General features: G+C 40.9%; 1 protein-coding gene across 2 annotated transcripts in view; it reads right to left on the reverse strand.

The window, feature by feature from the left end:
- Window positions 1-2,457: 2,457 nt before the first annotated feature.
- Window positions 2,458-27,771, reverse strand: part of CERS6 (ceramide synthase 6) — a 134,448-nt gene continuing 109,134 nt past the window's right edge. The window contains exons 9-11 of one of the 2 annotated variants that reach the window (XM_052793133.1): window positions 11,645-11,801; window positions 10,595-10,618; window positions 2,458-7,701 (exon numbers count right to left, since the gene is read on the reverse strand). In XM_052793133.1, the coding sequence (XP_052649093.1) occupies window positions 7,540-7,701; window positions 10,595-10,618; window positions 11,645-11,801 (343 nt within the window). In that variant the 3' untranslated portion in view covers window positions 2,458-7,539. The remainder of the gene's footprint in view (window positions 7,702-10,594; window positions 10,619-11,644; window positions 11,802-27,771) is intronic. The other variant, XM_052793134.1, reaches the window with a different exon arrangement.

Below are 27,771 nucleotides of genomic sequence, written 5' to 3' on the forward strand. Positions count from 1 at the left end.
GTGAAACTCGTGGGTTGAGATAAGAACAGTTTAATAACTAAACTAAAATAAAATATGATAATAACAATAATAAAAAATATAATAACAACAATAATAATAACTGTAATGAAAAGGAATATAACGAAGAGAAAAATTAGACCCGAGAAAAGTGATGCACAATGCAATTGCTCACCAACCCCTGACTGACGCCCAAGCAGTGATCCGCCCCTCCCCGCCAACTCCCCCCCAGTTTATATACTGAGCATGATGTTCTATGGTATGGAATATCCCTTTGGCTAGTTCTGGTCAGCTGTGCTGGCCATGCTCCCTCCCAGCTTCTTGTACACCTGCTTGCTGGCAGAGCATGGGAAACTGAAAAATCCTTAGCTTAGGATAAGCGCTACTTAGCAACAACTAAAACATCAGTGTGTTACCAATATTATTCTCACACTAAATCCAAAACACAGCACTGTACCAGCTACTAGGAAGGAAATTAACTCTATCCCAGTCAAAACCAGGACACCTGGCATGGCACGCGCCTTAGGTACACCATTATTCTGCCTAGCTGATGCATAGTTATTCTTTTATTCATTTGCTTTGCACAAATATGTTTTGTATTATTGGAATTAACTTTTCACAGAGCTGTGATCTCTGGATTTTACAGTCCAGGAGGGAGGGCAGTCACCGCTGAGAAGTCAGGATATGCAAGTTTGCCCAGCGTGCATTCCAGCTTCATACCTATTACATATACCAATGTTCATTTGGTATCACTCATACTTCTTATTATTGTGTTCCCATTTTAAAATTCCCCAGCATGGGAACTCTGTGGAAAACAGCCTATGATGACCATATGACAACTATCCCAGACTCCTCTATACCTGAGCACAAATTGGCACCCTGCTTTACGAAATCCACTTAAGAAGGTATCTCACTGACAAGGTTAGGCAGTGTAAAATGTGACAAGGGGCAGGACTAGCATCCTGCAGAACAGGGCACAAAGATGACCAAAAATCCAGCATAAATTAGGGAAACAGCAACCCTCCACCCACACTAGTAATGCTATGACTAATGGCGTGGAGCGGGAAGCCCCTCCACAGAAGCTTCCAGCCTCTGTTCATCACAGCATGATGAGCTATTGAGTCATGTAGCGATTTGCCCATCCGGCACAGTTACACGTTCGGATTCCTTCCACTCACCTTCTGTACCACAGAAGACTGTGTCACCACCTTTTAGCTCTTCTAAAGCAGCACAGACCTCCTGTCATCTTCTGAGAACCACTGTGTTTCTTGTACAGATGGACCTTTACAGACTTAAAGGCAGCACATCAAAAAATTCTTGTTCTTTTTCACATTATCCTGAACTGTTTCTGTACACAATGGCTCTCCTTTGTGCTATGTAAGTTGAGGGATATACGTGGAATAGGAAGCAAAAGACATTAGACATACAACTGGACAAATTTCCACATAATTAAATCTCTTCAACAACCAAGAATTTAAATGCCATATTAAATGCACTACAAGATTCTCGGCACATATTATTATGAAGACATATTAATTAGTTCTTTAAACACAATGCAAATCGCCAGGTTTACCTCTCTCCTGGAGGCAAAACTTCAACTGATGTGTGAAGACTCCTATATAATCGGTATTTGTGTTATGAGAACTGTTGCCTTAATTTTCTGCTGAAGTTGCAAGAATGTTTTCATGCATCCCATTTCTAAGTACTTCCTAATCATCTTTTAATACTGCACCAGAGCCTGCCTGGCAATGGTATTTTGTACGCTTTACTTTGGTAAGTGTATGAAAGCAAGTCCAGCTCAGTGCATTGCTACACATAGATAGCTCATTTAAAAAGAAAAAAAAGGCAAAATCCTTTACCCCTCTTTCTTTTAACAGTGATGAAAAAACATAGAATCCTATCGTAAATAAGCAAGCAGATTTGGTCTACTGTAATGGTAGGGGTCTGAAAGATGCAGCTTCCTTTGCAAAATCAAGGGCTGCAGCTTTTTCTCAGGAGAACCACTGTACAAGAGTGGCCCTCTTCTCTGACTTCCAGAAGTGGTTAGTAGGTGGTGCTTTGCTGACTGACAGTTTAGCCCAGAACATCTGAATGAACATCTACTTTCAAGAAACTCTGACTACCTAGACTGAAAAAAGACAGTTTTTTCAAAGTGGGTCCAGCTAGACATTCAGAAATGATTAACAGGCAAAATTTTACTTTTGAAATCCTAGCAAAATGTCTTTTTTTTTTTAAATAAAAATATTTTGATTTGTATAGAGAGACCTTGTCCTTCTAACACTTACTGTTACAGTTTCATACAAGAAATAACATAAAATACCACAGTGACGACATCAGCAAAGACATACTTGATCTGCTCTAAAAGTGCTGCAGTCTGCAGTGTGGATAACAATCTTTGAGCTAAAACAAAGGAAAACATTGTTCGCATTTCACAGAAAAGAGAAGAAAACTGACACTACGTTCCTAATACTTATGTTTATTATTAAAGTGTCTCCAAATTAAAATAGCTCACAATACTGATTGGTTCCAGAGATTTTATGAGGAATAATTATTTTCCATATTAAAAAAACCCCAAACCAACCGAGCTAAACACAAAATAACTCCCAAAGTTTTACACAACATCTATACAAGAAAGGACTTCTAGCTAGCACATCACTGTGTCTGGGACAGTGGAGTTCCTACACATCACTGCATTTCTGAAAGAGTTGCTCAAGCACGGGATTGTCATGAAAACACAGGTGAAATAGTGTCATCTGCCTCACCCTGACTTGCGACAATACAGTATGGTATGAGAGCTTGTGTATAAAAGTTAAACCTCGGGACTGCAAGAAGCTGAAGCTCAACAGAAGCCAGAAAATGTGTTTGTTGCACAGGTCATTTCAGGTCATTTACGACAATCATTTTTGTCTTTTGTCTGATGTGTGATCAATTGTCATGGCTCCAAAACACCATTTCATAGTATTTCCTCCAGTTTTTTAATTGAAAGCAATTTGAAAGCCTGAGAATTCCGTACAGACACACTCAAACACTGTGTTTTCATTGCAACTACAATCAGAAATCTTTACAATTTAAAGGCTATACAGGTACACCACTCCAAACTTCCACTAGTGCTTTTTAAAAAGAAAAGAAAAAAAGAGTAAGGTTGTCTTACTGAAGTTCCCATTAGGTCCCTCTTCCAAATCAAAACCAGTCAAAACAAGTAATACAAACTGGTTTTGCTTTATGGTTTAAAGGCAACTGTAGTTTGCAGAACACTGAAGTTAGGCCTAATAGGGTCTACGCTACAGGAAGGGTAAAAAGTATTCGATAGCTCCTCTCACACAAATGTCACAAGAAGTAGACAATAGAGAGACGTACAAAAATGAGTTGTAGCAAAGAGATTAAAAAAATACCAAAGCATCAACTGTAGAAAACCAATGGTAGCCCATATTTCTCTGAGAATATGGAAGGCTGCAGTAATGAGTAGATGAATGAAACAGGCATTAGGCTTCCTACTAGAATACTCAGCGTAAAACAAACGCGGTGTCTATATCAACCAGTGTTGATCATCATTGACGTTTGCTGCAGGCTTTTGCCGTCGTGTCCTGTTCAGAACCAGAAAGTGATTATCACCTGAAACAGATACAGATTTAAGACAGGAATCACTTCACTGTAAGCAAAGCTTTAGTCCATGTACCTGGGTCTCAGAAAAAGGATTTGGTATTGTCAATCGCACAGAATGGTCACAGGCTGAGACAGGAGCATATGAAGCTGTCACACCTGTTCCAATTCTGCTGGAATCATTAAATAAATAACACATAGAAAAAACTACAAAATGGCAACAAGGAAACAGCATGGGACACTTTGGTATTTTAGAACTAGCACTATTTAACATTGATCAAGATCCAAAAGACTCCAACGTTCACCCTTGTTGTTCGATCAGATATTTCTACCATTTTCTGCAGTGTTTGGTTTTAGTTCCTTATGAAAAAAAAAACCCACCATATATTTTTCTTTTGGTACAAAATATGCCAATATGGGAAAAAGTAAACAAAGGGAGACCTGAATCTTATTTTACTATATTCTGGGCTGGCTAGGGAGAGAATACAAATTCTTACTATTTACTAATAAACTCTACATATAATTTCCTCATTTTTCTACTTCAACATCTCAACCACTGTGTCATGTACCATACTATAAAAAGGTAGCATAGAACTTGAAGACAAATAGGTTATAGAGTACAAATCATCATTTCTAAAATGACTAAAATGACAATTCTACAAAAGGTATGAATATACAGAACATATTAAGATCTCGCATTTACCATAAGCCATGCAAATCATTTCAATCAATTTCCTGGAATATACACAATTATCCTCTAAATTCTTGATGGCCTCCAAAAGCACCTTGCAAAGCTCTTCGGCAGAGAAGCAAACAAATTCAAATGAAAAAGGAAATAGTTGCATGACATTCTCTCTGCAGGGTGGAAGATGAAGCCAAAGTTTTGACATCCATTGGTTAATGCAATGAATTAAAACACGCTGCCATGTATGGTCACTAAAACGCTTGGTTCTTCCCAAGACAGACAGAAAGAATTGTGTGAATTTTTAATTTTCATAAAACAACTGTAGCTTGGAAGTTTAGTGATTGTTTAGCAAAATTTAGTGAAATTCTCAGTGCTTCCTTACTCTTACCCCATTTCCCCAAATGTGTCATCTGAATCTCTCATCTCACCTATTTTCCAGGCATATCTGTATTAAGTTTATTCTAGGCTGCTAAGAAAGGACTCCAAAATCCAGGTTTATAGGAGATAAGTAAGTCACTGGGAGTCAGCTGAACCATGGTAACTGTGTACATGCTTTAGTGCATCAAAGATGCAAACTGAATTTAAACCTTAAAGGAAGAGTTTCAATCCAAGTTGCATTATTTAAGAGTGGGGATACACTAAGAGCATATGTAGCCAGTGATGGTAAATCATTTCAAGGGTTGTAGCCTTGACTGTACATCTGAATCAACACTATAGAGCACAACTGGGGAGGACCAACAGGGACCAAAGGTCTCCTGCCTCTTCCACAGGGATTGTTATTGGGAACCGCTCTCTGTCCTGGTATCAACAACATTACAGTACTATTGTATGTTGCCTATGTTGATAGTTCAGAGCAATATTCTGTCCCCATGTAAGACAAAATATTTTGCCAGAATGCCATTTTTGTAACCATCTTTGCAGATGGGAAATGGTCCAGTGGAGGTAGTAATCAACACCATGAAAGAGGTGTGTTTAAACTGCTATTCTCAATTACCATCCTGACTTAATTCAGAAATTATAATGTTCATTGAAAATCTCTCAGGATGGTTTTGTTTTAAAATCTTGGTATCATTTGGACAGTAATTATTAAACAACCGCCAGTTCAAATACTGTGGATAGGATACTTTTTATTGCAATCACTGTATTTTCACATGTATAACCTGCCCTGCAGATAACTGTATGAAATCAGAGGCATAGGAGACAGATGAGAAAAATTAGAGGCAGAGAAACTTTTGAGGGGAGAAGGAGATTTAAATAAGATTTCCTTGCCCCCTCAGATATACTTGTGGACATAGAAGCTATGCAGCTGCTGAATTACAAGGTTACCTGGCTTTTTCAAAAGATGCTCTGTGGGTAGTAAAACTGACAGCTCTTCTATGATTTACAGTTTTTTGGTTTCCTTACCTTTATTGTCTACTAAGTGGAGGTATTATTTTCATTCATGCCATTCTGCCTTTACTTTTAGCACATTTTTTGCTAACACACAAGGGTCCCCAGAAGTTTTCAAGAGTGACCAGTAGAATAGGACAAATCTCAGTTTTTCAAAAGAAAGAAGTGGCAACACAACTTTCTTCCATGGAGTCTGTATAAAATAGAGCCTTTAAACATGTTTTATGGCATCAGAAACCATCTGTATTTTGCTATTTGCATAGGTGGAAGGAATCAGAAAGATCTCCTGGCTTAGAGTTCCAGCTGAACACGGCACTCCAATCTCTTTGTACATAGAAGACACACTGTTACATTTTTTTCCTGGTTTGTTCCTTCCTTTTTTTTTTCCTTTTTTTTTTTAAATATATATATAAGTCTTTGGTCTATAAGCACATTGGTTCTGTGTGCACATAAACAATACTGTTGAACAGTAGGTTGCATAGAGTGTTACCCAAGAACCTTGCCTACTTTTGGCACTGCTGTCAAAAAAAGAAGTGTCCTGCAAGAGTTGTTTGATCCTTAGCATCCTACACCAAACTTTGATCTAGAGACTGGAAGAAGTGTGTATAATGTTTAAAAAGATGTTTATTTTGAGTGTTACTTTGTCTTCTTTGGGACAGTTTCTAAATCTTGGATGAAAAAGGAGTGCAAAATTATTTTACAGACACCCTTAATTTTATTTGTGGAGGTGATGAAATACTGCTGAGCATTCAAAGTTTGCTGTGAATTACATTAACTGAATTTTGCTTAAGTTTTCATGCATTTAAAATAAACTAATCCTAGTAATGTATGACATTCTGCCTTATCTCTCTTCACCCTACCAAGAAAGTGGCAATAATTATAAGAACGATACCTAGACTGAACTGTGCCCGAGCAAGCAATGAACTTTTCATCTGCTATTTTTTCCATTACACCCCTGCTCTGATCCATCTGAATGTGCAAGAACAGTTTCAGGAGTGATGTTTGGATTCACAATGGTGCACTTGAACAAACACCTTTCAACATGGAATCTCTGCAAAAAGCTAAAATCTGTAGAGGTCAAAAATTGCAAGGCAAAAAAAAAAAAAAAAGTGAGAATGAGTTTATCCTAATCATTGACATCAATGCTTTTGGGTATTTGCACAACAAATCAAGTCTACTTCTAATGCAATTAACCACCAAATTGAATTTTAAATTATGCTAAAATAATATCCCACAATTACCACAGTTTTTTTCCCCAAATTGCTAATCGACCACATTACCTACTATTTAAAATATCAATCCAGTGTTTTAAAACTTTATGTTGGAGGAACGGCCACTGTGATTTGATAGGCAATGTCAAAACCAGCACTTTAAAACACAAAGATAGCAAAAATATCTGAAGCAGATCTAGAATCTATAAAGCTATGTTCTATCTTACTGTAAGTAACAAATCAAGCAACTATTACTTATAGCAGACTCAGCAAAAGCAACAGGGATGGACAGAAGAGATCTGAGCATGATGCTCTCTACCACTGAGAATCCGAAGAGATAAAGTTTGAGAATGGATATTCCCTTTTCTCCAGAAGTTCCCAAAAGAACACAAAATAAATAATATTTCAAAGACAGTACAAGTGAAAATACTGCTCCCATTGTGTCAGTTACATACACATACAGCATGCCTACGTATACAGAATGGTGTGTTGTCTTCATTCACAAACAGGAAATATGGCAGTGCGCTATCAGAATGCTTTGATACTCCTAATTTTTTCTGATGCTGAGATATATGAAGAAACCGCATTCACAACTTATAATTTACTTCCAGTAGCAAACAGTTCATTCTGTTCGTGTCTCATGATTGAACTCAAGGATTAATGCTCCTCTGAGCAAGTGCCACCAGTAAGATACCCATTTGTCCCATTGGCACCGCTAGTCCCATTAGTGGTGATAGTGCTGTGCAGGGTCTTTGAACGAGGTACTGTTTCTTCCTCATCTGAGCTTGACTCAATGTCACTTCGGTCATCCTTTGCTACCTGTAGAATTTGAAAAAGCAACAAGCAGTAGGTGATTGTAAGAAAACAACTGAGCTTTTTGGTTCAAGAGAATCAGAGAATTCAAACATTTTTCAATTTGAGCTTTGAAGGTGGTCTCAGCCCTGGCACACTGCTCTGCCTTTGCCTGCCTGGACTCACTTCAAACACAGATGCCTGTACACACATATGCCACGTGCAAAGGCAGGTTGAGAACTTTGCACTGGTGTGTTGAAGGTAGTATGTCCAAGTGCAGGCACAGTGCTCAAGGCAAAGGGTTGTGCACAGACTAAAGGAACCAATAATTCAAGCTCCCAAGTTCAACCTAGCCTCAGTCCCCTCTGCCCTCCTACTACAACTTTATTTCCTGTGCTTCCTTTGGGGTGTTTCCCTTTGACCTGATAATACAAAATATTCAACCCAACTTCCTCCCCCTCACCTCCCAACTCATTCTCTAGAGGCCACACAGCTCCAGAGAACAGTGCTACAGGCTGGCAGTAGGAGACAGGAGTACTGGCCAAAACATAACTCACTGCACCAGGTAACTCCAGTCTCCGACTTCAGGCAAGTGGTGAGAACAGGGCTTGGAAACCGTAGACATAGTCCACTTCAGTCCCTACCACAGGAACCACAAACGTACTTGAGCAGTTCAACTGTCTGCCCCGTTGTGTCACTGGAAAGCTGTTTCAGAAACTGACCTTAATTGCTAGGGATTTCCTGCTAATTTCCAGCTGACTTCTTTCCTGCCAGTTTATACCCATTTCCTGGGTGAATGCTGTTCCTTATGTTAAGGAGTCTGCTCTCCTCCTTTGTAGAGCTCTTTCACTAAGTTTGAGAACTGAGTCCCTTCAGAATCCCTGAGGTGACTTTGCTTCACCCCATTCAGTCGGGTGCACCCAAAAGAAGTGAAAACATGAGGAAGCCAACAACAGGCAGGTAAAGGACACCAAACAAGGACAACAGAAAAGAAAACCCTGCAAAGAAAAGGCCCTGCCTGCCCTGTTTTTAATGGGATGTTTTTCCCAGGGAGGTGACAATGGCACCTGCCGACATGTAGGATCATAGGATAACTCGGGTCAGAAGGGACCTCAGGAAGTCTACGTCCAACCTTCTGCTGAAAGCAGGGTCAGCTGCAGAGCCAGGTAAGGTGACCCAGAGCTCTACCCAGCTCTGACCTTGAACGTCTCCAAAACTGGTAAGAGTGCCTCAGACGAAGTAAAAAAAAGCATCAATGCTTTAAAGATGCAGCTTTCCATGCTTGCTTCTACCCGTTTGTATAGCTGAGCTTCCTAATTTGTTTGGAATCTATCCATGCTGTGCTGGTTGCCACATCGGGCAATTACAATTGACTTTACTATAGCGAATTGAAATAAAGGGGGCAAAACACATGGCGAGTCTTTTTCCCCCCAAATCAAAACAATTTAAGAACAGGGCCACTGCATGTAATTTTTTGCTTACAGTAATCCTCCTCTACTCCAGAAAGCCCTCATGACAATTCTGCTCTTCAGCTCTCGCCTCAGAAACAGCCATTTGCCTTTGGGGCTCCCAATGTTGCTACCATCCTTGCAATATCATAACACCTGACTGACACTACTTGCTTGGCAACAGAGAAAAAAGAAACACACAGTTCCCATATACCTCCTAATAAGTAAAGTTTTCAGTGTCAATGTCTAGCAAGCCTGCAATTCTGACACCCATGAAACTGGACTTCAGCTGAGGTCAGAAATTTGATTCCATAGTTCCACAGCTTCAATTAACAGATTACTTCAGTCTCTTTTATATAAAGGGACTTTTATATTAAAGCTGTTGGGGATACAGAAATACACTTAGAATTATACTTTTATCAGACAGAAGAGAATGGGCCCAACACAGAGTACTGAGGGCCTGTGATTGACGTGAGGGCAGACAGGATGATCAAAAAATTCCGTGTCATCTTAAATTCTCTTAATATATTATATTCACTGCCAATTCTTCTGCTAGGGTCCTGCCCTGAAGCCAAACAATCAAAAGAAGATTCTATGCTGCAGCCACTTCTGTTAAACTCTGCTCTCTCTATTTTTAAAATGCAGCAACATACCAGGGTCTTTGCACTTAAAATCTGATATGAATGCAACACACCTTGCAGTACTTAGTTCTCTTTGTTTATCCCCGAAAGAACCCACTGGAGTATTTCTACAGAAGTAGTCTAGAAAATATATATCTAGGTTTATAAAACTCCTAAGCAGAACAATGAGTAAGAAATAGATGATCAGGATTAGTTACAAATTTAATGATAATAAATTGCTTTATCAGCTGAGCTGTTCCAAAGGTGGATACTAGTAGTACAAAAATAAAACAATAATTAAAGATGAAGATCAACTGTAAGATATCTGTAATGTGTTGTGAAAACACTGCTTATTTTACTGCAGAAACGGAAAGAATGGGGTTGCGAGTGAGGAAGTAAGTTAGGATCTAAAGGAAGAAGAATCCTCCGTGTATATGTCATACACGTGCATCTTTAACCTGGTCACTGTCTTACTGAGAATGTCTAACTCTGCTCTCATACAATCTAAATTTTCTCCTGTGCAACTGTGTGAACTACAAAGCAGAGGACTTAGGCTCTCAAGTATGCTTCCTGAATGGTGACAGAGCACCTGCTTATCCTGCTGTTACATATGTGTAAAAAAGGTTATAACATAATAGCACCCAGATACTACAGGCAGAAGTGGGTTTGAATGGTATTAGGCAATGCATAGCCAAGAAATAAAAATGGCCTTTAAAGGTAGACTTCATTTAAATATATAAACACAAACAATGGATAAAAATACCAAGCAGAAACCAGAAATTAAAAAAACACCCACAAACACCAGTATTGTGCAGAATAAATCTTTTGCACAGTAAATTTAAAGAAACTTACATGCAACGGGTTCCACTTCCCAGCCTTCCAGCACAGCACAAGGGAAAGGATAAACAAGCAGAGTAAGAGACAGTATGAAGCGCTCTTTGAAGTCACTGGTGTGATTCAGACAGGACAGCTGAGGCTAATAATCACTAAAAGCAGAGGAGACTGAAGTGTGGCTTCCAGGCAAAATACAGTTCATGAATGCACTGTCTTTCATATAGAGCGAGTGGTAGATTCTGGGCTCCGTCCAGTGCAAGGCTAAGCTCTCCAGTACATTCATAGAAATCAGTTTTCTGCAGAAGAATCCCATTCACTTTGGGGGCGGTCACATGTCTAAAACATCCACTCATCCACTCTACTTTTTAAGGGCAAAATGCCCTGTACCTTACATGATCTCTAAACATTAGTTCTACCATCTCAATGTGAGTGTTGTATCTGCACAGCAGGTATAATGGGGCTAGCATTTCTGTGAATTATATCTTCCTGTCAAAGGTAACAATGGCAGCAAGACACTAAATTTTATCCCAAGTGGTCTTGCCGTGGGAATCCTAGAAAGAAAGTACATAGCCCTTTGCCAAATGTCATTAAAATCAAAACCCAGAAGAGGCTGTGACTTGTAACTTTGCCACTAGCAAAAGTAGCAGAATTTCAATTTGTATTATTACTACTATCACTACTAGCTGTGAAATGAACACTTTGCTAACAACTACTATAAAGAAAAAAACCAGAACTGGCAGCCCCAAGAAAGCATTTTGCTTGTTTTTTTTTTTTTTTTAAATCCAGTTTGCCTAATGTAGTTTGGTTCAGTGTACCAGATTATAAAAAAGAAATGTGGAAGCATATATAAATACAATCATTATAAAGAGTATATTAACTTATCTGACATTTGTTAGGAGGAGTGGAAAAAAGTTTCCATGAAAGGAGAGAAAAGTTTACATAAAACAACATGTGTCTTCAGTAACGTGTTATGGGTTAGAAAGAAAAAGTAAGCAAAAAGTCAGTGACCCTGTATTGATACTGAAAATGTTAAAGTCCTAAACATGAAACAGAACTGTGCTGTCTTACCTTGCCCTTTGAAATTGCTTTGTAGGCTGCCTTTATGATTAGGTAAGACCAAAAACAGTGCAGAATTTGAAGAATCACAAGCAGCACATTGAAGATCCACAAGGCAGGAAAATTGCCCAGAGCTTCATACAGTTCAAACAATGTTGTGTTTAATATCCTAGAAGAGAAAGGGACAGAAAAATAATAACGCTTTCCTTAAGCCAACAATCTGAAAGAAGCCCTTTTTAAATCAAGATGACAAGTACTTGATTAGATGGGATCCACATGGATAGTTGGTTCTCAGAGTAATAGTGTCTCGGACTGAATTACACAGGTGTCTCCAGAGAGAAACAACATCAAAATGTTGCTTTCAGTGTTTAACTTCATTTTGAAAACATCACATATAGAAAAAAAAGATCCTAAGTGTGCATTTCTTCTCTTCTTTTATAAAGCTGGCAGGTGTTGGTTGTCTCAAATAATTCCTTCCCTGATTAATAACAAAGATAATTTTATTCCATTTTTTGAAATAAAGCTTTCCCATCTCAACTGCCTCCAGTAGGGGTTTGGTGCCCCCACATCAGCACAGGATAAGAGCATGTATGAGGCTGTTATACTACAGTGCAACCCACATGTTCTTCAAACCGTGTTCCCAGGCCATGACAGCGAGCTGCAACCTCTCCCATGTTACATGAGACAAATCTGTATCATGAGCCAGGCAACGCTCCCTAGGTACTCCCATGTGAAGCCCTCTTTCCCAAACCCAATCTCAAAGCCGATGGGTTTGTTTCATTGTACACAGCTATGGATGTCTTTGCCCTCTTGGTATCAGCAAGGTGAGTGATGTGCTATGTGGAACTGAAAACAGTCTGAGACCGTTCAATTAAAGTGAGATTTCAGTGGCATGTGAAACAATGGCACATCTGTGGCAGGATTCAGCCTCTTATGGGGTTTTCTAAGAATGGGGGGGGGGGGGGGGGCTTTGGCTGAGTGCCCCAACGTAAACACTTATTCAGTGGAAACCTCAGCACCAACAGGAATCCAAAGTCAAAATAATCAAGCAGTCAAGGGGCTTAACCCTGGGTCTTGAACATCCTGGGTGCCTGCACTAACCGCTGGGGTATTGGGTAGCTCTGGCGGCCACTTTTTTCACAAAATCCAATTTGCACACCGCTTATGTACAAGCAAGTGCAAGGTTTAGCAGTTACATAAAGGACAGGTGGACAACAGGGATACTTGGGCGCGGCAAGGGCTGGGAGACCTTATTGCAGCTTTTCAATATTCATAGGGGGCTTATAAGAAAGATGGGGACAAACTTTTTAATAGGGCCTGTTGTGATAGGACAAGGGGTAATGGTTTTAAACTACAAGAGGGTAGATTTAGACTAGATATAAGGAAGAAATTTTTTATGATGAGGGTGGTGAAACACTGGAACAGGTTGCCCAGAGAGGTGGGTAGGTGCCCCATCCCTGGAAACATTCAAGGTCAGGTTGGACGGGGCTCCGAGCAACCTGATCTAGTTGAAGATGTCCCTGCTCATTGCAGGGGGAGTTGGACTAGATGACCTTTAAAGGTCCCTTCCAACCCAAACCATTCTATGATTCTATGAAATTTGGGAAGTTCTAGACATTTGAACCAATTTTTTGAGAATCAACATTTCAGATGCAGGCAGTAACAGAGATGTTACAATATGACTTCTGAAACTTTGTGAATACAGCACTAATTATTCTGCCCAAGTACTCTGCCATAGCAGACAATTCAATGTGGGGCCTCAGCAAACAGCCTGAGAGCAGGGAGTGGACGACAGTAGAAACATCGGCATTTTTGGAAACAAATAATGATCTATGAATGCCTGTTAATTAGGGGGAGAAAAAGAAGGCAACATAAGGATTTGTCAACCTGCATCCATTTTCCCTGCTGGTGTAAAAATTCATTAAAAAGTCCATTGGCTTTATGTTCTTTCTTTTTTTTAAATTAACTATCACCTGCTAGCCACTAGATGGCACGTTTAATCAAGCAAACGACTGCCCAGCTCTTGGGCTGCACCAGCTTTGTCTGAAGGCAGGAGATGTAACTGAGGTCCTGTAAGGGCTTCTGAACAGCACAGCTCTCATTTGAAAAGTTAGAGATACTGGGCTCAGCTTTTTAAGAAGTGATCACATTTGCCACAATCCTTTCCAACAACATAAAAATCAGCTCAAGTAGTATTAATAAGAAGTATGCACAGACAGCAAACCCAGAATACAACATTTAGTGGTAATGATTTATGCATATAAACAGCATTGGTCAAAAATCAACCAGTGATTTCTAATACACTGGCCTTAATACTGTAGGGCATTTCATAATAAATTTTCTACCTTTTAATTTTTGCCTTCTTACACTAAACTGCACGTTTGCTTCACAATTTATTGAGAAGTGGATGTTTTATAACCTTACTATACAGCTGTGTTTTTATACTCTTCTGTTTATGGAGTGAACATCAGAAAAAGGAACTGTTTTCCACTTTGCAAAAACCCCATCATAATATTGCTTCTGTCAGCTAAAACTCTTCAGTCTCAGCTTTGTGTAATTTGTTCTGCCAATGGTAGCTCTACATGGCACAGCAATACCCCACTTTATAATTCAAGGAGATGCTCTCACACATATGAAAACTCAGCTGTAGTCAGCACTGTTTTACTTCACTAGTACTTATTTCAGTTCTAACCACTATATCAAATTCAAACTTGAAATCAACAACTCCTGTATGTAAAGCTACCATTGTTTACATCCAACTGTCTCTTTTATGTCTAAAATTTTATATGCTCCAGAATTATAAATGCGGTTTCTACAGGTTTCTGTTTGTATTTTCATTCACTGGACCAAATTCACCTCTGGGGACTTCCACAGGAGTCAAGTCAAAAAAGCAGCATTAGAGATATAGATGGTCTGTTCTTGCACAAGTTCAAAATATCAGGAAGACAGCAAGGCCAAAAAGAGTGTTTCTGGTTCCAAAAGCAGTTTCACTGTGCAAATGAGTCATCTACTGTGTATTAGAGATGGGAAACAAGCCTTCATTGAAAAAGCAGACCTCTTTCCAACCTGCTCATATCTGGCAAACTAAGGACAGGACTGGAACTCTCCATTAAAGCTGCATAAAGGATCTCACTAATTGCTCAGCAATGCTAAGAGGGGTTAGTGACCTGATGTGCAGGCTAGGTGTGCAGATGGAGCTAAGGCTATATCTAAGCAGGTAGGGCTGAGGAGGAGCTAAATGAAAAATACAGGAAACTATAGAAAAAATGGAGGAAAGCAAATAAACTTTCTCTCTGAGAATAAATCAATTATTCCATGTCAAAAGTCTGAAATGGGGGGAAAAATCATATGGTTCGTGGGCAGAATACAGAGAGAAATTCTACTTGTAGAGACTGAGGAACAGAGGGAGGGAAGAAAGGTTAGACAACTTTCCACCAATTCCACTGCTGAAAGGATTCAACAGAAGCATTTTACCCAGCTACACAAATGAGAGGGACTGGAAAAAGCAGCATGAGAATGGATTATAATGAAGGAGAAAGTGCCTATAGGATGTATATGCAAATAAATCTTAGGTTCAAATACTCAAAAAGGCATTCAGGCACTTAAATCTGCAAACATGCTTGCTGGAATTTTTCAAAGCTCTCCAGTGTTTAAATCCGGGTTTTCATAATGAATGGTAGAAACTGATTCTTGGCTATCTGGCTTGAAACAGCTGGACTTGACCTCACAGGAAGAAATTACTTTAAGCTGCAAGTGCTCTACTTCTCTGAAAACTTTGGTCAGCATTTCTCAGGTCTCTGCAATTGGAAACAAAATGTTAGCTTTTGCTTTTGAAAATACGTTCTGGACTGTAGCAATCTTTCTGAGGCCCTGAAAAATTCTGATAGCTGGATAAAACAACACAATCTCATGAAAGGTACTCTACCCTTGTTAAATGCATCCCACGCAGGGTTGTGCACCTGGCCGCGGGAAGCTCTCAGTTTTGCATCTTGAATTAAGTAATGTGGCTGATGAAGGCAAATGAAAACAAATTCACCACTTAAGATCCAATCTACTCTTACAGAAATCTGTGGTAGACTTTCAGGAATGCTGCCACAATATCTGAGCCACTGGGAGAGGTAATTCTGTACTTACTGTACTATTGCTCTAATTGAACACTCAGAATAAAATTAACACATTTTCAACAACTACTAAACAATCAGCTGCATCACATCAATGATAACACAGGTTCTTCCTCTACTGTCTAACTCTTTATCTAGCCAGCAAAGCAGTACTTGGGAGGCTATCAGCAACAGGCCCATACACTGACTCAGACAAGTTTACACTCCCTCCCCTCAACTTAGTGGGCACAAGTCTAGGCTCTTGGATAATAGTCATTAATTCCTGGCAAGATGTTCACTTGTCTTGCACCAGGGATGGAAGGACAAAAGGGAGATGAAGCTTCAAAGAGAGATAAAGAAAGAGAGGGATGGGTGGAAGCATAAATGCTTATTTACATTTGTCTAAGAATTGCCAAAAATGTGCTGTGTTTGCTTCTGAAAGGATCCCGAGAGGAATGAAAAGATGTGAGAAAGAAGGCCATGTGGAAAGAGCAGGCATTCTTCTAGACAGGCCCGAAACTCATGATAAACTCTGCAGAATGAAGCATAGCAGGGTGATGGGCACTATTATCACATCCAAGGGGAGCAGAAACTGTGCAGCTGAAATGAATGCTACTGCAAGTTGGCTTAACTTCTGCAGCACTGACCAGTGACCAACATACTGTGCATGCAACATGCTGAATGAAAGGCATGTTGTTACCACAGTGCAATAGCCTGAAGTCTCAAAGTATATCCAAGGAAAGTGAGACATGATACCAGCTTGTCTAAATAATTCAGAATAAATGTCTTTATCTCCTTTACCAAGTGTATATTAGACAACAGTATTCTATACTGCACCATAACCAGCTGTACTGGGACATCCTTCAAATACTGCATTCATTACAGAGCAAATAGATAGTTACATCTAGGTGGGCATTAATGAAATTCAGATCCTATTTAGTGCAAGTAATCTGACAATACTACTGACAGCAATGCTTCAAAGTTTCTGCTTTTTTGAAATTTTCCTTTAAAAAATAAACAATTGCACTTACTTCTGCCCCAAAACATATCAGTTTATTCTCCATTATACGTGCTAAGAAGTGACCAAGACCAGAGAACAGTCAGGAGTCCTAAATTCTGGATTTAGCTGTTCTATTAACTTATTATGTGATCAAAAAAATTTTCAAATTTCTTTACATAGTTTACTTTTTGTTAAAGATGGGCAGAAGGTATTCGTACATCTTGTCTGCCACATAAAGATGCTGGGAAAGTGTGTTCATTAGCTTGTTTATAAAACACCATGGACTACTTGCTTGAAAGATGTCATAAAACTGACAGGTAAAAAAAAATATCACTGAGATTCACAGATAAATAAAGAGGCAGTGGAGTGCGAAAGCACACGTATGTGCACATGTTGATCAGCCACAGGATGATAAATCAGCTACATTTCATCAGCAGTCAAGATTTATGTCTGGGATTTAGTCCTTGACTGAAATCTAATAGGACTTCATATCCCAGGCTGTCCTAGTTACTTATAATGACAATGCTAAGCTAACTTTACACAAGTGACCTGACGCGCAGATGTTTCTGCATGAGAGACTTCAGATGAGTTACCCAACTTTTTACCTGAGAAGGGTATGAAATGATATGCAAAATAGTCATTAAATTGAAGAAACTTTGGCCAATAGCACTTGTATGTCCTGGAGCCCTCAAGCTGCAGCACAGCTAAATATTTAATTATAGCAAATCCAATACGTAAAGGGCTGTACTGCCAACTTCTTCCTCTTCTGAGTTTCAGCCTGGCCAGCTGCTGTGTCTGTATCACTGCTCTGCTCTGAACAGATGCTTCTTGGTTCTTGCTGAGTGGAAGAACACGCTGGTTTCCCTTTCCAGATCCTGCTGTCTCTTAGGTTTTCAGTCCCCCAGAGTAGGATTTATGCTACTAATCAGTGAATGGCAAATATGAGGGGAGTAGCAGAGACCCACTGTGAACTGAGAAGAGCCAGATGAACCAGTCACCCACACAGCATCAATGAAACAGAGAAGGAAGGATGGGGGGGAGAGAGAGATGATCTTTCAACACCATCTCAAACTGATTCCTCAGATTTTTTGGTTGTTGATGCTCATTACCCTCTTATTTTAGACAGTAAGTTGATGAAAGATCTCCACAAAATGCAGCAACAGAAGGGATATAAACTCTTGAGTCAGTATTCAGAGCAACATTAAATCCACACACTTCAGTTTTATCAGTGAGCTCAGCATCATGTGGAGTTCTGCTCACCCATACCAGCTCCACATCAGAGGATTTCCTGACATGGTGCTAATACAAGCTCAGCTGCTGTAGAGATGGGTGGCTCCTGTCCTAATACTAATTAGGAACAATACCTCTTTGCAGAAATCGCAGCCCTGCCACTGAGACTGTGTTATTTTAAGCCCTGCGTAGATCAATAGGATTTCCAATTATTTAATTAAAATGATGGAACAGGCAGGAAATTATTCATGTTTGATGTACTGTAAAAGAGACCATTCTGATCAAGCTGTCACTCTCCTGGGTTCAGCTGTGCTTTTCTCTTCACTCAATTCCTTCTCATCAACAGCTACTGCCCATTAACTGATTTTGCAGCCACTGGTATGAATAATAGTATTTCCACTCTTGTGGATAGAAAAAAACAAGAGTACAAGGTCAGAGACACCTTCACAATCCAAGCTCAAATCTCAGGAGAGTCTTTCAATAGACATTAGGATATGGAGAGAATTCAAATTTCCTAGCAGAATGTAATTACACTCAGCAAAATGTTGTGTCAGTAATGTGTTCTGGCAAAATGCTTGTGTAAAGGCCTGTGATCATAAAACACAGGCACAGAGAAACTACATTATGCTAAGAATGACACTTCCAAATCTGAAAATCTCCAGGCACACTTAAAATTTTTATATGAACATATCAAGATCCATTTGCCTGGAGTTCACGTTGTTCTCCAAATAGGAAAGGCATTAGTTGTAAACTGTAGGAGGCCAGTTTCCAATCTTTGCAAAATGGGGTATCAGGGAACAAAAGAGCCTTCCCCATGCCTCTTTCTGTTGACTAAAAATAAGTGCAGTACCTCTGCTCAAGGAATATTTCTTCCTTTCGCTTTTGGAGCACACACTGACACACTGCCTTGTGTTTAGCAACATGCCACGGCAGACATTTCAGGGGAAAAATACCCAAGCTTTCTGTAAATGCAGGAACGAAACAGAACTAGTTCAAAAGCCCACAAAACATCCCAGAACAGCTGCAGCCAGCTCTCTGTCAGGTACCCAATGTCTTTCAGGTGGCTTACATACCATCAACAGTAGGGGTACCACACTTTGGATTCATCAGTCTAGTCCTGAGAACATGCCCCTAGAGTAATGGAATAATTATAAAATCCATAAAAGTCATGCAGCTTAAGGAAGTGTGGTGGCACAGTGTCTGCCAAGGACTCACCTTTCAAACAAATGACTCAAGCATTATGGTCCAGTTGTGGAAGAAATGCCAAAAGACGTGGATGGGGAGGGAAAAAAACCAACACCAAAAACCCAATCAACTTTACCTTTGCCCCCACAAGCATCATAAGAATTTCCTCCACACCAAAGTCTGGGAAATCAGCCTTAAACAGTTTTCAGTTTAATCCAATTTCCTTTATCATGATCTCTACTTTCATAGCTATTATGCATCAGACTCTGTCATCATGCAACACTGATGAAATCAACAGAATGAGCTCACTTACACGGGTGCTGAGTTTCTTCCAAAGTGTTTAGCCACAGTGACCTCCTCCTAGCTGAGCACCAATGAGACCCTACCTGCATCATGGCTGTTGATCATGGTGTTCAAAAGCCACTTACTATTTCAAGCTGGTAAGTTAACTGTCATATTCCCGTGCTTTTGTACAGCTATGATTTTTATGTCCCGCATACATCAGCAGCTCACAGTCAAACAGTAGCATTATTCCGTTTTGTATCAACTCTCTAGCACTACAAAATATACTCCACTAACAGCAAAACCTGGTGCTACAGATACAGCCTCTAAGATAAAAGGGGTTGAGAAGAGGCAGAATGTTTGCGCATGCTCAAACTACCTATAGCCACCTAGACTGTCAGCACTCGTATGGGCTGTCTGTAGTACTACTGTACCAGCACAGCTCTCCTCTCCACAGAATGGGCAACGCTTAAAGATGTACTTTGGGGCTAAGTTTCCTCACATCCCTCTCTTTTAGAAAAAAAACCAGTCAAACTGCAAATTCCTATGGTCAGCCTCTTTTTTTCTCCCCTCCTTCCTTCAAGTGATGCAACTTCAGAGGAGACTTGGACAACTTCAGCTGACTGCAAAGCAGCTTATACGGGAAGCTGACTACCATGCCAGAAGCAACCCTCAATTCAGTCTCAATTCGGTCATCCATACTCTCCAGTAACCATGCCTTGCTGAGCTGATTTAAAAGTGGCTAACACGTCTGGCCACAAGAAAAACACCAAAAACACCAACCCTTCCTCTGAGACATCTACACTCATGGGAATAATTCTGAGCAAAAGAAGTGCCACAGCACAGGTTTCTGTCCTGTTTTCAATCAGAGCACAGGTTTTAGAAAGGACATATTTCATAATAAAAGAAGGAAAGTGAGAACACTGACCGAACAGCCTATCCTTGAAAACAGAAAGCATTATTACAGCCACAAGGTACAGTCTGTAGAAACTAAAAATGAGGATAAAAATCAGCTTTGGAAGTCTGATGAAATCCTTTTTCATATAATTTTTTCCTGTTGTGATCACATGAAAATCTTAAAAATGGAAACACTGAGCAAATGCCACTTTTTGTTATTTACACTGCAAACCCACAATGGTGAATGACACCTCCAACCTTTCCATTTCTTACAGCTTCCCTGTAAATAGCTGCATTAGTATTAACCTTGCACTCCAAAGACTTCAGCTTTGCTTCTTGTAGCACTCAGAGGCCTGAGTTCACAAGTGCTGTAAACAATTTGAGGAAATAAAATAACCAGGCATTAGAAAGGACATCAGATAACGTTTTGTCAAAAGCAAATGGGATGACATTACATATGCTCTGCTAAAGAGCTAAGACAAGAGTTGTGAGTAAAGTTATGGAGACTTAGTTAATTAAAACTTCTTTTTAATCCATAAATTGAAGTCTATGAGCTCTTCAAATATACTGTAGTTAGCTTGCCAAAAACTTTTTATTAAATGCTCTTGATAAACTGATGGGTTATAAGTTGCCTGCTGAAACTACAAACAGCCTGAAATATAAGCACGTTAGATAATTTTTGTTAGTTTTACATTATCCACTCAGTGACAGCATCAGTAACATCAGGAATCAAGTATCAAAATCATAATTTATTCCTTCAGTATCTGCTACCCACAAACAACTTTGATTGTGCTCTGGTTTAGACAATATACTGAGAAAAATGAGCTCAAAACAGTATCAGAAGAGATTTATTTTCTTAATAAAAAAGTAAGTTATTTTACTGTAGAAGAATCAGAGATGTTTGTCCAGCTCTATATATAATACTAGCCAGGCTAGAAAGGTTTTCACTGACATCAGGATCCAGCGAGAGTAACTAAAACCATCACAAAACACTGTGTTCATTCAGAGTCCAGACAAGGTCTGGGCAGTTGGGATTTATCTGGCTACCTAAATTCTTACCATGCCGAGTAACTGACCAGGATTCTTGCTTTAACTAGTGGCTACATGTTGCTCTGACATACTAGGATGCTTTTTAAGGGTAGGTTTGAGCTTTTTATTTTACCAATATGTTCAGAGGAATGAAGCAGGGTGACTTTGCCAGGGTCCACATGCTGCCTTCCCACAATACACATGCTCCAAGGGCCAAACAGGAGAAAATGTGCCAGGAAAGAAAACCAGTATGAAAGACAACAACTCAAATTCCCTGCATGTTAAGAGCTGCACAAAACCAGTAAATATCAGCTAGAAAAAGAACAAAGCTAGGAAAAAGAGGCTCAGCAAATTTTTGCAGCAGCTGCTACTCAGGGAGGGTCTGTGCTGCCCTATTCGTAACTCAAGCTGCAATTTTGCTCAGAGAGAAGCTGATTCCAGGATAAAAGAGAGAACAGTGCAAACTGGCATACTGGATCACTATTTGGAGACTCAGTGTGTGCATTAACAGCATGGCTATATCCCACGCTGTTGTTCAACCAGTGATGAAACTCGGGAACAGCTATTCAGCCAGTCATGCAGAGATGAGAGAAAGACTGGTAATAAGTAACTAGGGTTCATTAAAGCACACCATGGTGAACAGAACTTAATTTTAACTCAGTGAGGATCATGCCATGCTTGTCTGGTTCATGTAGATACTCATTGCCATGAAAAGGCAATTAGAAATCAGCCATGAACCAGACTGTGTGTACTCTCATGAGCTTTAAAAATGAAAAAATAACAAGGAACGAAGTTGTTCTTCTGAGGACTGGCAGACCTATGCTTATATAGGATTTGTTGGCACAAAAATCCCATTTAGCAACTGTACATTGCAGTTGATGAGGAGACAAGCACCTGAAACAGCTTTGAGTTGTAACAGTGAGAACCATTTTTGCCATCTTTTTTTTTTGACAGAACCTTTCCAAACAGACTCACAAATGGAATATCCAGTTAAGTCATACCTACCAACATTAAAGAAGACCATACCAACTAAACAAAGTAGTTGATTGTCTGTCCTCACAGTTTTTAACGTGGTACAGTAGACCCGACACTGACAGTGTCTGAAGAGATCAAGGACAAGAAGGCATACAGACTACCTGGATTATACCAAATTTGCCTAGACGAGAATTTGGGGGACAGCACATGCAGACCATAACCTGTGTTCTTTATAATCAGCTTAAATCAGGCTTTCATTTACATTTGTACAGTTAAGCCACTGTTTTATATTTGTCAGTGCATATATGTAATATGTGCATGCTGAGATGTCACAGGTTGAGTGAATGCCAATGCTGTTTCCCTGCTTCCTCGCCTTTTGACAGCAGTACTTGTCAGCAGCACTTCCCTGAAACCCATTGTGTTCTACCTCTCATACAATATAACTGATCATAAAAATAATTAGAAGTAGTGAAAAACAACTACATAGTAATACTAGTCAGAGCAATCTGGAAGAACCTGAATTTACCCAGCTTGGTGCCTTCACCTGGTAAACATCAGCCTAGCTTTGCTGGAAGCCTTCTCCTTATTCTTTCAAATCCAAAAGTTACACCTTTACCTGCAGTTACCTTAAGCTATCTTTTGAAAGAATGAACAGGTTTAGTAACCTTGTATCTCCCTCCATGCCAACCACCTTTCTTCCACGGAAGCTCTTGGAAATACCCTCGTTCATGGTCACTCTGTGAAACCAGTTTCAGATACCAGACTCTTCACAGCATTAGATTTATTCAAACTGCCCTGTCAAAAAAGTGTGCATTCCAGAAGAATAAGCAAAGTAAGTGAGTAGTCTTTGGCCTCCTGTACAGCCCAGACTTGAGGAGTTTCACAGTTCTCACATGAACTCTGCAGCTAGCAATGAGCAAAGAAAGACTGGAAAATGCAGTGCATTACCTTCTTCACGCACATCTCCTGGAATGGAAGATGCCTTTTTGTCTTCTGCACACCTCAAAAAATGATTAATACATATTACAACCCTACTGAGTTTCCCTTCCTGGATATTGAAAGAAAAACAAAACACCAGCAAAAAGCAAACCATCCCTTTTATCAACAGAAAGAAGACTATGTCCATGTAACTACAGCAAAAACAAGAATTTGAAGCCTGTGGAAGAAGAATTGCAAGGCTTATTGAAATAAAGAAACGCTTGAGGTGACTGCTTTGCCCAGCCTGATTAGACTAGCCAAGGGCTCACATAATTTATATAAATTCTTTAGCTGAGATTGCTTTAATTCTCCCTACAATCCTGTATCACCTGAGAAGGCATCATGTTCCCCCTGACTCATGGAGAGTTGTGTTTTATGTTAGAGTTTGCTGGAACAGTGATTATGCGCAAGTGGGAGAATTTCACAAGCAAAATGTCTTGTCAGTGAAAATAGCAGCTTTACTCCTACATCCACTTAGCAGCAGGAGGCAGAAAGTGTCCTGGGGTTTTTGAATTATTGCTGAAATGAACTCCAGATGCCTGCAGAAAGACTGCTAAATATATACCTAATTGCCAGTTTCTTTTGTCTTAGCCCCACTGCTAAACAACCTTCAAAAAACAGCATTTGATACATTCTGAATTCTTTATTAGCACCTTTATGCAAAATTAAATGGCACTTGTGCAAAGCCGGAGCACAACAGCATGCCAGTGCTTCATAAGCAACATCTCTGGAAGCCTGTCTTGGGTATTCGCCTTCCTGTGTGGGGGAAGTTTTCTTATAAATTATAGTCTTCCTTTTACATTACATGCACACCAGTTTTATACCTCTTGGTTTTTATGCTAGAAAAATTTGCATATTTATGTAATATTAATCAGGCACTAAATTTTGCTATTTGAATATTCAGCAAAGGAGAGCAAAACTATACTGCCTGGCCTGCTGCCACGCCAATGACTCATCTTTGCTGACATGCAAGCTAATGGGGGTCAAGATTTAGAATTGCTGTTTCATAGAGAAAAAGGATTTGGGAGAGACAAGCGCATACATCCCCATGCTTCATCCCCGCTAACCCTGACTTCCACACACAGTGCCCACAGTACAGCTGAGAACTATGGAACTGCCTCCAAGCTCTGTAATTATAGGTGTAAGTAAGGGTAACTGTTAGGAATACATACATCAAGGCTTTGGTCTGGAAGTAAGATGGTCTTAAAAATCAAAGATCATATACACCGCACTGAACCATTTGCATATTCAAATAAATAAATGTGTTCTTTCATTGATTAAGGGAAAGGAGAGGCAGAGGGATCGCCAGTGTAACCACTCCATCTGTGACAAGGGAACACACAGCACACTGTTGGCTGCTGCATTCCTGTAATGCACAATCCTTCTGCCTTCACTGTCTTCAAGAGTCTGTGCTATCTTTTCCATCCCAGCAGCAAACCTCACCCACGGCTGTAACCTGCTGCCCTCATTAGCCCAATACTCAGTATCAAGGGAGCCAACATCAACAACAGAAGCTACTGTGCAGCCCTCTTCCCTTTCCCTCTTCCCCAGACCTGCTTGCCTTGATTTTTACCCTGCTTTCAGCACACTGGGCCAGTGCTACTCTATTCAGACAAGGTTCAATCTAAAGTGGCACGGAAGTGCTGCTGTAACCTAACGTATATGGGAACAGATGGGCACATCCAGAACACCAGCATAAAATGCTACAGCTGTAAAGCAGGGCTCAAGTTTTCACACTTGCTAGATAACTTATCACTGTGCTGGTAATCTCTTCTGGGACTCTGCCAGTCAGACAGCATGAATGTGTATTAGGGACACTTACACAGTCTTCAGCTCTATGATGCCTGATTCCCACTAGCCATGTCAATCTTTAATTTATAATTTGCCTAGTCCTAGCAAGGGTTTCCTGCACAGTGTGACACTTGGCTGCAACACTTCACAGAAATCACTTGAGACAGCATGAACCTCCAGTTTCTGAGCTTCAGTTCCAGTTATAAACACACAGCGTTATTTTAAACACTTCAGGTTGAAAGTGTGGACTTTCCAAAACTTGACTAGCATAGTAAGGATGTAAAGGATGGGAAAATCTGGACCTTGCTGATTTTCAGATGTCTCATGAGAAAAAGCATATTGGGCAGCTGTTTCTAGTTAAATGCGTGAAGACTAATGACCTCCTTCAAAATCATGCACTCCGGACAAGATTAATCTGCTTTTTGTTGACTATTCAGCAAAGCAAGCACATAGCAGTGATCTGGTAAAGTTTGTGTTTGAATAACAAAAAATTTCAAGTCAGCAGCTCCTTCTTTGTCATTTCAAATAATACAGAGTGAGATTTAAATGCTGGAGTCACAGCTAAACACATAAGGCAGCTCACAGAATCACAGGATGGCTGAGGTTGGAAGGGACCTCTGGACGTCATCCTGTCCAACAGCCTTGCTGTATTGATTTTGTGTGGCAAGGTTTTGGTAGCGGGGGGGGTTACAGCGGTGGCTTCTGTAAGAAGCTGCTAGAAGCTTCCCCTGTGTTCGAGAGAGCCCATACCAGCCGGCTCTAAGACGGACCCGCCGCCGGCCAAGGCTGAGCCAATCAGCGATAGTGGTAATGCCTCTGTGATAACATTTTTAAGAAGGAAAAAAAGTTGGGACGGCGGTATTCGGCAGCCGGAGAGAGGAGTGAGAACATGTAAGAGAAACAACCCTGCGGACACCAAGGTCAGTGAAGAAGGAGGGGGAGGAGATGCTCCAGGCGCCGGAGCAGAGATTCCCCTGCAGCCCGTGGGGAAGACCATGGTGAGGCAGGCTGTCCCCCTGCAGCCCAGGGAGGTCCACGGTGGAGCAGATATCCACCTGCAGCCCGTGGAGGACCCCACGCCAGAGCAGGTGGGTGCCCAAAGGAGGCTGTGACCCCGTGGGAACCCCACGCTGGAGCAGGCTCCTGGCAGGACCTGTGGATCTGCGGAGAGAGGAGCCCACGGAGCAGGTTTTCTGGCAGGACTTGTGACCCCGTGGGGGGCCCACGCTGGAGCAGTCTGTGCCTGAAGGACTGCACACCGTGGAAAGGACCCATGCTGGAGCAGTTCGTGAAGAACTGCAGCCCGTGGGAAGGACCCACGTTGGAGAAGTTCGTGGAGGACTGTCTCCCGTGGGTGGGACCCCACGCTGGAGCAGGGGAAGAGTGTGATGAGTCCTCCCCCTGAGGAGGATGAAGCGGCAGAAAATAACGTGTGATGAACTGACCGTAAACCCCATCCCCGTCCCCCTGTGCCGCTGGGGGGTTGGTAGAGAATCTGGGAGTGAAGTTGTGCCCGGGAAGAAGGGAGGGGTGGAGGGAAGGTGTTCTGAGACTTGGTTTTATTTCTCATTACCCTACTCCGGTTGATTTGTAATAAATCAAGTTAATTTTCCCCAAACTGAGTCTGTTTTGCCCGTGACGGTAATTGGTGAGTGATCTCTCCTGTCCTTATCTCGACCCACAAGCTCTTTGTTATATTTTCTCTCCCCTGTCCAGCTGAGAAGGAGGGGGAGTGATAGAACGGCTCTGGTGAGCACCTGGCATCCAGCCAGGGTTAACCCATCACACCTGCTCAACTTGGGTCACCTCTAGTAGGCTGCCCAGGACCATGTCCACATGGCTTTTGAGTATCTCCAAGGATGGAGACTCCACAACCTCTCTGGGCAATCTGTGCCAGTGCTCAGTCACCCTCACAGTGAAAAAGTGTTTCCTGATGTTCAAATGGAACCTCCTATGTTTCAGTTCATGCTCATTGCCTCTGATCCTGGCCCTGGACACCACTGAAACGAGCCTGTCTCAGTCTTCTTTACACTCTCCCTTCATATATTTATATATATTGATAGTATCTGTCCTGAGCTTTCTATTCTCTACGCTAAACAGTCCCACCTGTTTCAGCCTTTCCTCATGTGAGCGGTGCTCTAGTCCCTTAATCAATCTTAGTGACCCTTTGCTGGACTCTCTCCAGTAGCTTTGTATCTCTCTGGTACTGGGGAGTCCAAAACTGGACACAGTACTCCAGGTGCGGCCTCACCAGTGCTGAGTAGAGGGGAAGAATTATGCTCCTTGATCTGCTGGCAACACCTCTCCTATTGCAGTCCAGGATAGCATTAGCCTTCTTTGCTGCAAGGGCACATTGCTGGCTCCTGTTCAATTTGGTGTCTACTGGGATCCCAGTTCCTTTTATGCAAACCTGCTTTCCAGCTGGTCAGCCTCCAGCATACAGTGTGCAGGACTTTGCACTTCCCTTTGCTGAACTTCATGAGGTTCCTGTCAGCCCACTTCTCCAGCCTGTTAAGGTTCCATGCCTCTGGATGGCTGCAAAACCCTCTGGTGTATCAGCCACTCCTCCCAGGTTGGAACATGAGCAAACTTGGTGAGGGTGCACTCTGCTACATCATCCAGATCATTAACGAAGATGTTGAATGGGACAGGACTCAGTATTGACCCCTGGG

The sequence above is a fragment of the Harpia harpyja genome, chromosome 7, assembly GCF_026419915.1.
Source record: "Harpia harpyja isolate bHarHar1 chromosome 7, bHarHar1 primary haplotype, whole genome shotgun sequence".
Taxonomy (NCBI): domain Eukaryota; kingdom Metazoa; phylum Chordata; class Aves; order Accipitriformes; family Accipitridae; genus Harpia; species Harpia harpyja.